We start from the raw sequence: 14,679 nt of genomic DNA, 5'->3' as shown, positions 1-14,679 counted from the left end.
GAAACGGGGCACAGTGTGATATGACAATGAGACACGAGGGAAGTTGTGATGAACTATAGATCTGGGCTAAGATGGCCCAGAGGAACATGGCGATGGGAGTTGGGGGCGATGTAACACGACCATAAGTCGGGGTAACAGCACTGAAGACCAGTTTCCCATGGCAAAGGAGAAGAGAAGTAACACAATGATGAGGCTCCAAAGTAGCCTGTGTAAATGGCAATAGGCAACAAGGCTATCATAGTGGCAGGGCCAAGTCCCAGCGATGGGGGCTCAGTTGTCGTGTGGCATGAGCACTGGGGTAGCATTGTAAGGGGGACATGACGTCTCTCAGTGATGGGGATCAGGAGTAACAGGGTTAACGCCGTGATAACACCGGGAGACTGCCATGATGGAGGTTGTGTACCATGGTGATGGGGCAGGTAGGGGCACTATTACCAGCTGCTGGAAAAACAAAGAACCTACTGGGCAGTAAAACAAAAACAAAGGCGACTTGGAAGCACCTGACAGCTCTAATTCATCACAGCCCAAGTTTTTTTTTTTCCCATGTTCCCATTATATTTGTTTGTAAAAGTGGAAATCAATTTTGAAGGTAATTTTCTGGAAAGAATGGAAGGGAGGTGGGAGGGCTGGATAAGGCAGAGATGGCAAAAGGAAAAAAAAATTTAGGCCAGGCACAGCCCAGGGGCAGCTCTTGGCAAGGTGAAAGAAAATTGCATATTCAATCTCCATCCATGAATCTCCCTCACTGCTGCCCGCCTCCTGCTCAAAACAATGAAGGCTTTCTTCCTACGCCGAGCAGCGCCCAAGTCCCTGCGCTCACTTTAACTTCAGGGTCATTAATTCACCTGATTATTGCAGGAGAAGACAGGACTGCAGCGGCATCCATTCTAAAGAGCCCTCCTTAAAAACAATCATCCTTTGATTAGTCGGGGGGGGGGGCGGGGAATTGAGGTAATGTGTTGTCTTGGACTAGAACTGTACATGTTTGAAATGGGGGGAGGGAGAGGACAGGAGGAGGAGTGGGGAACTGTCTGGGTTTGGGGCACGAGGGTTGGAAAGCCAACCTGGTATTGCATACCTTTGTTGTGGTGTGATTGCAAATTAAAAGTAGCATGTTCCACTCTGCAGCTCCCTTTTGGGGAGGGGAGTTGCGCGCGCGCGCGCGTGTGTGTGTGTAGGGGGGGATCTTATCACTGCTTCTTCAGCAGCCCAGCCGCAGTGTCACCGTGCGAGGTGACATTTGAATTTACAATTCCGCTGAGAAAAGCCATTAATTCACAAATTAACATTTCTCCCTCTCTCTCTAGCTCACTCTCTCTCTGGCTCTCTCTCTCTATCTCACATGGATGTGCAAGCAATTGAAAAGACAAAGGAAATAGCCTTAAGGAAGAGACTTTACTGCTAGTCTGTCTGTGCAGAGATTGCTGCCACTGCTTCTAGACAGATAAACCAATTACCTGAGCTGCTCTGTTCATAGCAGCCTGCTATTACCTCCCTTTGTAGAGTTGAATCCTTTGCCGGATTACACTATGTGTATCTCATTAATGTAAACCAGCAAGACGCTGGGTACGACCCTCCTTCGTTCTTTGCAGCGGGAGGGGGTTGGGTGTGGAGTGAAGGGCAGCAGTGAGGGGCAGGTAGGATGTATCTGACAGCGGGTAGGGTCCAGGCCTCTGACTTTGCCAGCCTGGAGAAGGCTGACTCTTGGGAGTGTATGCAATAGCCATGGTACGCCTCTCTCAGCCTCATGCACAGGGGAGCCCTACAGAGATACACTCACACATGTCCAGCTATGCATGCAGGGGTGTATGCACAAACAGGCATGTGGTGTGACTATGAACACATGCATAGATTGGGCCAAGTTCCTCTCTGTTGTAACCCCCCTGAAGTGAGTGGAGTGATGCCCAGGTTGAATCTGGTCCTCAGAGACGTGGGTGGAACGCAGGTTGGCAGAATTCAGTTGTATGTTTATCATTTCAACAGAGAACATCAATGTTTATTTTTAAGTATATTTTTTTCCAATTTTTATCTATTTAAATTTCCACAGTTGCGGAAACTTGGGTGGGGTGGGTGTCGGACAATAATTATTTAATGACCATCCACTTTGAGTTTCAAAAAGTTAAAGCTTTATAACCGTTAATACACAAATTGTCAACATCACATCAAAATATACAAAGGAAATAGCTTTAAACGGTACTCTATGAAGTTCTCAAGCAGCAATTTTCTTACTTTGCCTATCTGTAAATTTCAATTATCAGTAGAAATATTGTTTCATCAGTTTGTGCCTGTACGGTGATATCAATGTTTATAGACATTCACCAGTAAAAATCAAATCCTTCCAAGCTTCCATGTAACATACAACGCTAGAGGCTATTTTCATGTGTCCACCACTCACTCTTGTCCCTGTATGTCACACTCATTTGCATGCACATTGTCACCCTGGCCCCCTCAAATTCACACCGCACGCGTGTGCACTGCACACTCACGCCGGCATCCAGGCCACTTTTCTCCCCCGAACACTGGGGTAACAGTTACATTTTCAAGTTGCATCCTCCTTACAGAAATGTCTCACGCCAGCCCAGCCGTTATGTCCCTTCGGGGCCCCTGAATCTAGGAGCATGCGGCGTTCTCTCAGCCCTTTAATCTCCTGTTTGGACGTGTAGGTGTGTTTGCGGAGGAGGACCCCGGTGGCATGATTTTGCAGAGGCCTGCATGTCAGCCCTTGATCTCAGACTACTAAAGTCATATGCACAGAATTCTCCCCTCTGCACCCTCCTAGGGCTTGATAAATTCTTGTTCCCCTCATTTCCATCGAGGGTAAAGATGGGGGGTTCAAAGATCTCCAAGCTGGGGAAAGGGGAACAGGGATGTTCCGTCCACAGAGGTCCTGTGCTTTCTGTGCCTTCACTCTTGAAATCTGTCTGAAAACGCCTCTCCTTTCTGGAGAGCTCCTGCCTCTCCCACATCCTTTGCGCCCCCCACTGGGCACAGCACACGGGCGGGGAGCGGCATCCCACGACCAGGCGCTGGAAGACGGATCACAATCAGCGGGGGAATCGGCAGGCAGCGCCGGTAATTCAAACCGTCCTGACCGTTCAATGAACCCGAACCTGCTGACCTTGACGGCACTAGACAACGGCGGCCTCAGAAATCCCAACCTTTACGTAGGCGTCGGTGGAGGATGGCTCGTGTTCTCTCTCCTCGATCACATCCCAGCGGCTCTGGGGCCTGACAGTCAATCCCCCACGCGCCGATTAGCTCCTAATTTGGCCTTTTCTCTGCTCCCAAGCCCACGGTGGAGATGACGTAACATTAAGTGTTGGCTGTTGCCCGCAGATGGAAACCACCCCTCTAGAGGCACATCTTCATCTGCTAAGGGAATACGCCAAGCACCTTGTTCGTGGTCGGAGCTGGGGGAGATCCTCCCGCCTCCAGCAAGATGGGGACTGTAGGAAGGCAAGCATTATTTGAAAAAAGAATCGGAGCTCTTTGCTAGTCTGTGGGGGCATCCGATCCTTCAGCTGCCTTTCACTTGATCCCAAGGGGAGGCGGGGAGATCGCACTTAGTGATTAGCCCCCTAGAAAACTGGCTGAGTGGAAGTGGGGGTGGGGCAGTGATTGGGAGATGGGGGGAGAGAGAAAGCACTGCAGATGAATTCTGCCACAGGAACTTGCATTCAAGAAAATGCAGTTTCTGAAGTTTTAATTCCCCTCTCAGGGACCGTTGGCAGCCACGCCGGTGCTTTGGAGGGGATCCAAATAGCTCCTGAAACAGACGCACCCGCCGACTGGGTCAGCTTGCTGAGGCTGGGGCGAGTTTAAGATCCTGGGCATGGAGACGTCTCCGACAGTCGTAGGACCCTGGGGAGGAATTATCTGCCTGTCTAATCTCCCTATCTCTGCCTATAACTCTTTGAACCTCATTCTCATTTATATGGAAGCCCCTTGACGCTGCTTTGGCAGCGTCAAGTGGGTCCCAGCGTAATTTGTGCCCATTTTAAGGCCCTTGACCCTGCCCTAGTGGTGTAAAGGGGCGTTTAGTGTCAAGGAGAATAAAGGCCTCTGTGATTGCCTATTTCCACCTTCCTATAGGTAGAGCCCTGCAACTCCAAAGATATCCGCAGATCATTTTTGCGGATCGGAAGCAGATAGAGATTTTTGTACCCACACAGGGTTCTACCTCTAGATCTTTCTCACCCTTCATTCATGTATCTATCTGCCGAGATATATAGCGTGCCTAGCTCCATTGACTCCAGGGCCTGATTCTCCCCCTTCCCACACCACGGATGGAAAGGAAGGGGCTGCAGGGGCTGAGAAAGAGTCTGGAGGGTGTTGTTTGGTTCAGGGAGGCAGTCCTGGCTGTGCTGAGGAGTTTCCTTTCCCTCCCTCCTGCTGCATTTGTCAGGAGCTCGCAGGTACAGCTGACTATCCATGGGCACAGCTGGTAGGCCAAGCAAGGGGGTCTGCATGTCTGCCTGGGACAGGCTCCTAATGAAGTATCTTCAGTAGGCATTTAATTAAACTTGAACGTGACACCAATTGCACATGAAAGATGCACCAGATTCCGGAGGGCCTGCTTATCCGTCCCTTGGACACTTCTCTGCAGTGAATGCCATTGCAAAAGATGGTGCGGCATTTCCATAACTGCACTCCCAGAGGAGTGTGGCTGCCCAGATCTCTGGGCTGGGGAGAAAAGGCAGGAAGTTCCAGAGAGATGGGCCTCAAGGACAGAGCATTGACCCTGCATTCAGATCTGAACTTCCCCAAATTTTGAAAGGATTTGGTTGAGTCCCATCTGCTTTCATCTCTGTGATGTGGATGCATTTTAGCCGCCCCCCCCCAGTGGGAGGAAAAAAAATCCTGTAGAGCCTTAAAAGCTTTTCTTTTCTGCCCTGCTCCCATATGTGTATCTGGAACAGTTTTGCTAATGCAGGCCAGCCCCATGTTGCTTTAAGGGACTGTTTTTCATCACTTTCATTTTACATTGATAAGGCACCTTTCATTCAGGGTGATTCCAAAGCATTTTACCAGCTAGTTACAGTAGTTATAGGGAAGTAGGGTACAGTGACACTCGGTTTATATGGTACTAAAGTAGAGTACAAATCCCAGATAGTTGCAGTGTATTGTAGCATTGCATGCATGCAGTATTTCAGTGCGTCCCAATTTTCAGTGACCTTTCTGTCACAGTTCAGTGGCTTAGTAAGAGGCAAAAAAGGGGACTGTTTTGGAAAGTTTCACTGTATAGGAACCACTTTAGTACTTACTGAAATGCAGCTAAATCTGGGGTGGAGCACAGCTCTTATTGAACAGCACAGAGCAATGACGCAGCAGTTTAGAAAGGAGTGCGCTGTGTCCAATTGAAACTGCAGGGGGGATTTAGATAGGCAGTGTGTAATCACTCAGGTTGGAATTTGTCAGACCAGCCAGGTTAATGTCTGCACTCTTGTGAAAAGTGCCATGGGAATTTTAACGACTCAGAGTGATCAGAGCCTTTGTTTTATGGCACATCAAAAAGATGGCAGCCTCTAACAACACTCCCGCTGGGGCACTGGTTCACTGCTGACTCAGAAGAGTGTCCAATAAAATGATTGAGCAGCACCTGGCTCAGGACTAAAGTGTGCGTTTGACCCTGCTGTTGTGTGCGTGGGGAAAGAGATGGGGCCAGGGCAAAAGAGGGAGCATGTGTGGGGTCTGAGACAGCCCAGGGAGGGTGATGTGGGGGAATGGGGTATGGAATTGAGTGAGAGCAGAATGGAACAGAATGGGGAGAGGAAGCAAGGAGTATTTTATTGGGAGGAGAGGATGAGTGAGATCAATACAATCTGGAGCGTGCATAGAGCTGCCTGGGGCTTGATGCAGGTCAACTGAGCTCCTGCAGCTAACAGCTAAATCAGGCGCCGGTGTCCTGACCGGGAACTCGAGGCTGTCAAGAAGCAGGGAGACAGGGTTGTACGGGTTCCACCATCCCCTCCTTGTCTTTATTGGTTCCGGTAATGGTGTTGATTTGCATGTCAGGCAAAGCGCTGCTTGGGGAAAAAAAAATCCCCTCTGAGCGTGGCGGTGTCAGCGCTCGCTGTTGTTCGACAGTGTAAAATTAAATTAATAAAGCCCCCAACACAGGAAAACATAACAGGAAATTAATGGCCTTTACTGTCGGTCTGATGCAGTCATTTGCAACCCTGCTTTCCGCACCAAAGGCTTCATAAATGCAAGCAGTTTCTCTAAACAAGCATAGTTAGGGCTCCATGCGATGTAATTTTTTGCCTTGCTTGTGTCCTTTTGAGCTAACAAAACCCACCATTTTTATAAGCTCGCAAAGAGGATCCTCACCACGTCCAGCAAGAGCCTCAGGGAGAGAGATTTAGTGAGGAATCTGGACCCCATGAGAAAGTCAAACAGGTCTTCTGTCCTGGGCGATGGAGCCGCAGCAGTTCCCTTTGCTCTGCATTATAGACAACAGCTCCATGTTAGAGGAAATGTATGCAGCCATTGGGGAGAGGATTGGGGGGCCAAATCCTTAGCTGGCACAAATCAGCATTGCTGCATTGAAATTAATGGAGCTACACTGCTTTATACCAGTCAGGGGTCTGGCCCATTGTATCATACCGTCGTTGCTGGTCCATTGGTATAAATGAGGCCAGGACGTGGCCCCCGGCAGCTGCATTTCTATCTTCTAAGGGCCAAACCTCGCAGAGTTAGCAAGAGGGACTGGACCCACATTCTGTTCTCAGTTATGGTGGGATAAACCCAGAGTGATTCCCTTGAGGTAAATGGAGCTCTTGCAGGTTTACTACAGCGGAATTGAGAGCAGAATTTGGCCAGTCGACTCCAATACAGCACAGAGAGATGTCGAGCTGTACTGGAGACACAGCTGCTAGCCACCCGTACACCCTACACTGAAATGGCACAAGCACAACCACCACCCTTACACTCCAGCATGCACATGCTCCCTCACGCACAGCTATGTAGTTTATGGCAGACGTGTGCCTGCTGACACACACAAGTGCCTTTATTCATGCACACGGAAGCTGTATTGAGCACATATGAACACGCTCACAGGCTCAGGCATACTACCTGACACAGGCACTGTGTTCAATACCTGCCGTGTCCCACAAACCCTGCGCTGAATTTGAATTTCTCCATTTGCAAACTGTAATAAGTGTATGTTATGTGCACACACGTGCTCACACATCATTAAATGCACATTTGCATGCTCCATAATAATCCAGGGCACATTTGCACCCACTAGTCATTGCACATTTGCACACAGACCTTAATAAATACACATTTGCAAATGGAGGTACAGACACACAGGTTTACCTGATGCATACGGACACAGGGGTTTAAACACATATATGGTTCTTCTACCAAGCTGACATCCCTCCACCACTCTCTCCCCCTATCCCTGCTTCCCTGCAGCACCCCACCCCCAATATCCTTAACACACCCTTTCTCCACCTCATTACCTTCCCCATCTTTCTGGCTCCCTTCATACCTTGCTGCCATTGCAGTGAGCTCACGCAACACCTCTGAGTCCTTCCCAGCTGACTCACCAGCATACCTCAGTCCCCTCCCTTCCCTTCCACCCCCCTGGTTTCAATATCCCCAGTTATAGCCCCCTCCGTTCTGGCAGCCCTGCTCGACATGGAATTGACTCACCCAGAGCTGGTGATGCCCTAAATGTAGGATTTCAGCCTCCCCTGCTGGGTGGGCTAAGAAAGCGGCACAGAGATCAGAATGGCTCTGCTGCTTTCGGCTCCCTCCCCCTGGGAAAGGCCTTCTCGGGCATTGCAAGGGTTTGTTATTGGTGTAAGCAGCGAGGGGCCAAACTGAAACCTTTAGAAATGCAGGGACTGTCAGAGTGGATCAGACCCCAGCCCACCTAGTCCAATGTCCTGTCCGTGGCCAGCACCCGGTGCTTCAGAGGGAGGGGGGAGAACCGGGCCGGGGACAGGCGTGGAGTGATATGTCTCCTCGGAGCACAGCTGCTTGCATGCAGTGAGTGCAAGTGCCTGTGCAGGGCTGGCTGCCGTGAATGACAGGCGCTGCGTATTGATCGCGTTCTGAACTCGGCCCAGCCGATAGAAGGTAATTAATGACTCCATTTGCCTCAGTACCACGGAGAACAATTGAGTTTGAAACTGAAACAACTGGCAGTGCTGGGAAAGTCGCCTTGGGGGATATCCAGGAAAGAGGCCTGACAGGCCCTGGCTGCGGTGGGGCAACCCATCAGAGGGGGAAAAAGAGAAGACGAAAGAGCAGCCTTACTGCAAAGGGACGGGCGAAATAGGGCTGTGTGGTTAGAAAAGAGCGGAGGCAGCGGTCAGACAGAGGGCCAGGGTAGCGCTGGGACAGACAGATGGGAGGGGAACGCCCCCAGGCTGACAGAACTGGGGAAGAGGGACAGCGTTTCTGCCGCAGCCTGGCTTATGCAGAGGCATTCCCCTCTGCACGTCTGACAATGAGATGAGCGCTGCGGTGTCACTGCAGGCCAGCCGCATCCAGTTTTGTGACTGTTATTGGGAATGCCACCAGGCCCTGGCTGAGGTTAGTGCCCCACTGTGCTAGGTGCTGTACAAACACACGGCGAGCGTCCCTGCTCCAGAGGGAGAGCAGCGTGAGTAGTGTGCTGTTTGGATGGGCATTCTCGTGACAGACACAAGTGTTTCTGTGTCACCAGTAAGGCAGTTTCTATGACACACAGGGGGGGTCCCTGTGTCATCTGAACCATGGAAATACACTGACCTGTCGGGATGTTTCTGTGACACCCTTGTAGTGTTCCTGAGTCACCTGGCAGCATGTTTCCATGTGACCTATCAGGGTGTGTCTGCAACACCTATGGGGATGTTTCTGTATTGCCTGGCAGTATGTTTCCATGTTCGCTGTTGTGGTGTGTCTGTCACACCCACAGGGGTGTTGATGTGTCTCCTGTTGGGCAGTTATGACACATGTGTGGTGGTTTTCCTGTGTGTGCGTTCTCAGGCTCTCCTGGCAGCCCCTTGGGAGCAGAGTGGTTCCTGTCACTAGTTCTGATTGTACTTACACCGCTCATACACTGTTGTTAAAAAGATTGTGACTGAGGCCCATGGTCCGGTGGGATAAATGGGGGCTTCTCCTGCCAAGCCCATAGGCATTGCCGAGTTACCTGGCTGGGCAGTCTCTGGCCAGTCACCTCACTTGGCTGTAATAACGCCCTGCCCTGTCATTCCTTCCTTTCTACCAAACCTTCACCCCCGAACAGGGGCCCTCCCCAGCTGAACTCGGTCCCCTCTCCGCATCTCCCTGCTTCCCATGTGCATCCCTCATAGACCCCCTCTGTGAGCTCTCCCATCCCCAGAAGTTCTCTCACCCCGTGGGCTCTTCTCTTCGCTCTTCCTCCTTCTGAACAGCCCCAGGCTCTATCCCCAGCATCCTACTCTCTGAGCTGCCCCATGGATCCCCCTCCTACATCTCACTCTCTACACTCCCCCCTTGCCCATCCTCCTCAGTAACTCTTCTCCTTTCCCACCCTGCACTCCGTCCCCGGAACACTCCCTTTGCCCTGACCCAGTGTCCCCTGGCATCCCCCACTCCTTTTCCATAGTGTCCCTCTCCTCTGTTCCCCTCCCACCCACTGTGCTGGCAACCCTGGTGATTGATCACAACTCTCATGACATTTAGTGTTTTCCCTAAGGCCCCAGCTCCTGAAGTCATGTGGTTAGGTGAGATGCTCAGCTCTCTTTCTTTTAAAAACAAAAGTAAGTGTCTAGCTATCATGGTTGCAGTTGAAGAGGAAACCCGGCAGGGTCTGACAGCTGCAGGCAAACACAAAGCATTTTAGAACCTCCTTCACATTCACATGAATTTTGAGACACTCTCATGATTTTGGGAGGCTGAACTCATCATGGTGGAACTCTGGCAACACTCCTCCTGGAATCCCCCATCCTTTAGGGTCATAAAATCCTAGCAGATGAGGGCTGGAAGGGACCTCAGGAGCTCATCTAGTCCCACCCCCTGCTCAAAGCAGGACCAACCCCAACTAAACCATTCCAGCCAGGACTTTGTCAAACCACACCCTAAAAACCTCTAAGGATGGAGATTCCACCACCTCCCTAGGTAACCCATTCCAGTGCTTCACCACCCTCCTAGTGAAAAACTTTTTCCTAATATCCAACCTAGACCTCCCCCATTGCAACTTGAGACCATTGCTCCTTGTTCTGTCATCTACCACCACTGAGAACAGCCTAGCTCCATCCTCCCTGGAAACCCCTTTCAGGTAGTAAAAGGCTGCTATTAAATCCCCCTTCATTCTTCTTTTCTGCAGAGTAAAAAAGCCCAGTTCCCTCAGTCTCTCCTCAGAAGTCATGTGCTCCAGCCCCCAAGTCATTTTCGTTGCCCTTTGCTGGACTCTTTCCAACTTGTCCACATCCTTCCTGTAGTGGGGGGCCTGAAACTGAACACAATACTCCGAATTCGGCCTCACCAATGCCGAATAGAGCGGAATAATCACTTCCCTCGATCTGCTGGCAATGCTCCTACTAATGCAGCCCAATATGCTGTTAGCCTTCTTGGCAATAAGGGCACACTGTTGACTCTCATCCAGCTTCTTGTCCACTGTAACCCTCAGGTCCTTTTCTGCAGAACTGCTGTCTAGCTCGTCGGTCCCCAGTCTGTAGCTATGCCTGGGATTCTTCCGTCCTAAGTGCAGGACTCTGCACTTGTCATTGTTGAACCTCATCAGATTTCTTTTGGTCCAATCCTCCAATTTGTCTAGATCACTGTGTATCCTATCCCTGCCCTCCAACGTATCTACCACTCCCCCCAGCTTAGTGTTATCTGCAGACTTGCTAAGGGTGCAATCCACCCCATCCTCCAGATCATTAATGAAGATGTTGAACCAAACCGGTCCCAGCACCAACCTCTGGGGCACTCCACTTGTTACTGGCTGCCAACTAGACATTGAGCTGTTGATCACTACCCGTTGAGCCTGACAATCCAGCCAGCTTTCTATCCATCTGATAGTCCATTCATCCAACCCATACTTCTGTAATTTGCTGATAAGAATACTGTGGGAGACCGTATCAAAAGCTATGCTAAAGTCCCTTTCCTTCGAATCATCCATGCCTCATTAGTCACCTGTCAGGGGCAGTGTGGGGAACTCATTGTGCTGTACGGGCCCTGCTTCCTTTTGTGTACAATAAGCATACCTACCTCTTGTCAGAAGTAGATCTCAAAGCACTTCACAGGCATTATTATCCCCATTTTACAGATGGGAATTGAGACACAGAGAGATTCAATCACTGACACAAGGTCACATGGGAAATCTGTGGCAGAGCAGGGAATTACAAACCGTAGGTTACAGGACCATCCTTCCTGCCCCTAGAGAGAGGTTAGGAGATGTCCCAAGGCCAGACTTTCTTCCTGCTCTGTGTTCCTCGTTTCTCATACACTCTAAGGCCAGATGAGACCATTCTGATCAGCTAACCTGACCTGTATAAATAACCCAGGCCAGAGATCTTCACCAGTGATTGTTGCACCAAGACCTAACTCCTCTTGGAGCTAGAGCATTCCCTGTGTCATTCTCTTTATGACTTTCCTTACCTCCCTGGCACAAATCCTTTCTCCGTCCAGTCCTTCCTTCTCTCTCTTGCTCCGGTCCCTTCCCTCCCTCCTCCTTTCTCTCATTCTCATCCTTTCATCCCTTTCCCCATCTCTCGGGGACTGTGCGGGCCCCGTCTTATCACCAGGTCATGAGTTTACCAACAAACAAATAAATAAATAAATGAAAAGGTCAGCAAGCAGAGCAGCCATAACCCCTAAAAACAGTGCTATCAGTGGGACATGATTGATCAATTGAATTCCATAGCGGCTGAAAAATGTGGGATTAAGTAGTGTATTATACGCACAATGAGTTGAGGCATGATGTTCATTTCAAGTTCATTTCGCCAGCCCTCTGCCACCAGATCAGGCAATCAATAGAGGCAGCAGATATCATATATCACCTCTCTCCGTGCTGGGGAGAGAGCACCATAATCTCTCGCAAATTTAGAGTGACAGATTTGTCAAGATCTGAAGGGCCCCTGAATAAATGAAGGAAAAGAAACTCCTGCAGCAACTTAAGAAAGCTCCTGCACACACAAGCCTGGCCAGCACCTGTGCACACTCACAGAGGGACACGGGAGGTACACAGGCGCAGAGCCGCAGTATACACACAGAGGCACACACGCACAGAAGGGGTGAAATCGGGCCCACGTAGATGCGCCGTGGATAGGTGGACACACGAGCTGGTACGTGGCTCCGTGTGGACAGAGGCAAGCACTCTTGGGTCTAGATAGAATCACACACTCGTGACACCACCTGCAAGCAGGCAGAGAGATGTGCCCAGGGACATGTGATGTACTGCGCACACGCTCACACAGATGTGCCCACGGCCAGAGGCACACCCAAAGAGAAGAACGCCCTTCTCTGCAGAGACAGGGGGTCTCTAGAGATGCAGACGGGCTGAGGCGCACACATACACCACACACCCACTCCTCTTTGTCAGCGTGGAACCAGATTTTTCCAAAGCGTTCCAAGCTGGCTTTCCATGGGCTTTGAGCGTGCAGCCTCCAGCACACCCAGCTCTTCACCAATCAAGCCCTGCGCCCTGAAGTCCTTGCTTTGCTTTCACAGGGGTTTGGCCTCGATAAAGACTCCAGGATTTGGCCCCAGTGGTGGGGAATAAGACCAGAGACAGGGGGAAAAGGGACTAGTGCCAGGAAGTGCTGCCCCACTCCAGGGCCTAGAAGGAAGAGCGAGGAGGGGCCGTCGGAGGGGAAGGCTGCCAGCCGGGACAAATCAATATGTAATATTTTCTATGGTCATGCAAGTGGCACTGCACTAGGTTACTGTATATAATGTACTATTGATTATATCATGTAGTATAAAGGTATATATCTCACAACCAGGTGGGGGTAGGCTGGGCTGTTCCTTGGGACCGCTGCAGAGTCTGGTCTCCGGTCGGGGTAGGAGGCACCCCCAATACCCAGCAATTGCTCCAGGGTGGGCGAATGAGACAAGTGACAGCAGGGCTCTTATCAAAGCCCTGTGAGGGCACTGGGGAGCCGAGCTGCCCATAAAGGCATTGTCCCTGCCACAGGCAGGCCACTGTGTGATGTAGGAGGGGGAGGGCGATGTGGGGTGCTCACAGCCCATGTCGTGTCCTGAGAAATGAGTTTCACTCAGGCGCTGCGCGGACTGGGCGACTCAGAGGCAGACTGGCACCTGGGGAGGTGGCATAGTGCGTGGAAAGGGGGTGTAATAGAGAAGCCTGCCACGGAGGGGTTAGCGCGCAGAGCTTAACACTGATGGGGGCAATAGGAAGAGCCTGAATTTGTGCAGGACGGGGGCTAGAATGCAGACAGACCCACCTCGGGCAGGAGAGAGAATTAGAGTGGAAACGGACTAGCCCTGGGCGGGACAGGGGGTTAGAAAAGGGACGGACTAGCCTCAGTGGAACGGAGGGATTAGAGTGGAGATGAACTCGCCCTGGGCGGGATGTGGGCTAGGAAAGGGACAGACTGGCCTCTGGCAGGATGTGGAGTTAGAACAAGGACAGACTTGCTTTAGCAGGACGGGGGGATTAGAACACAGACAGACTTGCCATACATTTGGTGCTACTCCACGGCCCTCGGTAAATTCCAAGTGTTTTTGGCCCTCTGTGATTTGGCTACGTGTCCATTGCCTCGGCATGAGCTGCATGCCTGGTAGCCCCCTGGCGACGCTAATCGCTGCGCTTTGCTCCTATTTTATGCTCTGCGATGGAGATTTGGCGATTTTTAACACTGGAAATCAGCGGAACCAAAACGCTGAGCCGAGCTGACTGTCATTCTCCAGGGCTTCATTTGCACGGGGCGGGAGCGCCGTAACATTCCCCGTAGAAGCCTTGCCAGCAGGCCAGGGGCAAGGGAAGAGAGCAGGGGTTTCCTGGAAGGCCTCTCAGCAGTAGGAGAGCAGTGGCACAGCTCCTTGGGGGGATGGACCCTCCTTTCCTGGCCCCTTTTGCCTTGCACTGCATCATTTGCGGATCCAACCGACACACTCCTCTCCCCGGGAACAGGTGGGGCTAACTGTTCTCTCGGTCTGTGTCCTCCAGATGTGTCTGAGGGCTCAGTTCCCAACGGAGACTCCCAGAGCAGCGTGGACAGTTTGCGGAAGCACCTTCGCGCCGACACTTTCACCCAGCAGCAGCTGGAGGCTTTAGATCGGGTCTTTGAACGTCCTTCGTACCCTGATGTCTTTCAAACATCGGAGCACATCAAATCTGAGCAGGTGGGGACCTGGCCTGGCAATGTGGGCACAAATGGACGCTAAGTAGACACATGGGGGGGCATGGCGGGAAGTTTCACGTGCCCCATCCATTGCACCCTTGACACACAAACACCTGCACCATCTGCACTTATGTATATGGACACACATGTCTTCATGGACACACTGGTGCACATACACCCCTCTCTGCATGGACACACACTCATATGCGCCCCCTCTGACTATGCACATGCACACATCATTGCATGGAGCCACGTGCGACTTCGGAACATGCTGGTCACCAGGGAACTCAAGGCTTGATATTAAACCCATGGGCTTCTCTCTTCCAGCCTGAAGCTGGGAACCAGCTCCTTTCTGCACTTCAGCACCCCCACTCCACCTTTTATCCCGAAA

At 51.2% G+C, this 14,679-nt stretch overlaps 1 protein-coding gene across 1 annotated transcript in view; it reads left to right on the top strand.

Annotated features, from left to right (window-relative positions):
* PAX2 (paired box 2) overlaps positions 1-14,679 on the top strand; it is a 99,166-nt gene that overhangs the window by 53,094 nt on the left and 31,393 nt on the right. The window contains exon 6 of the mRNA XM_067537347.1: positions 14,114-14,289. Within this exon, the coding sequence (XP_067393448.1) occupies positions 14,114-14,289 (176 nt within the window). The remainder of the gene's footprint in view (positions 1-14,113; positions 14,290-14,679) is intronic.

The sequence above is a fragment of the Emydura macquarii genome, unplaced genomic scaffold, assembly GCF_026122565.2.
Source record: "Emydura macquarii macquarii isolate MOO-44397 ecotype Brisbane River unplaced genomic scaffold, CSIRO-AGI_Emac_v2 contig_67, whole genome shotgun sequence".
In the NCBI taxonomy this organism is placed as follows: Eukaryota; Metazoa; Chordata; order Testudines; family Chelidae; genus Emydura; species Emydura macquarii.
This window is presented reverse-complemented; position numbering and strand designations above follow the sequence as displayed.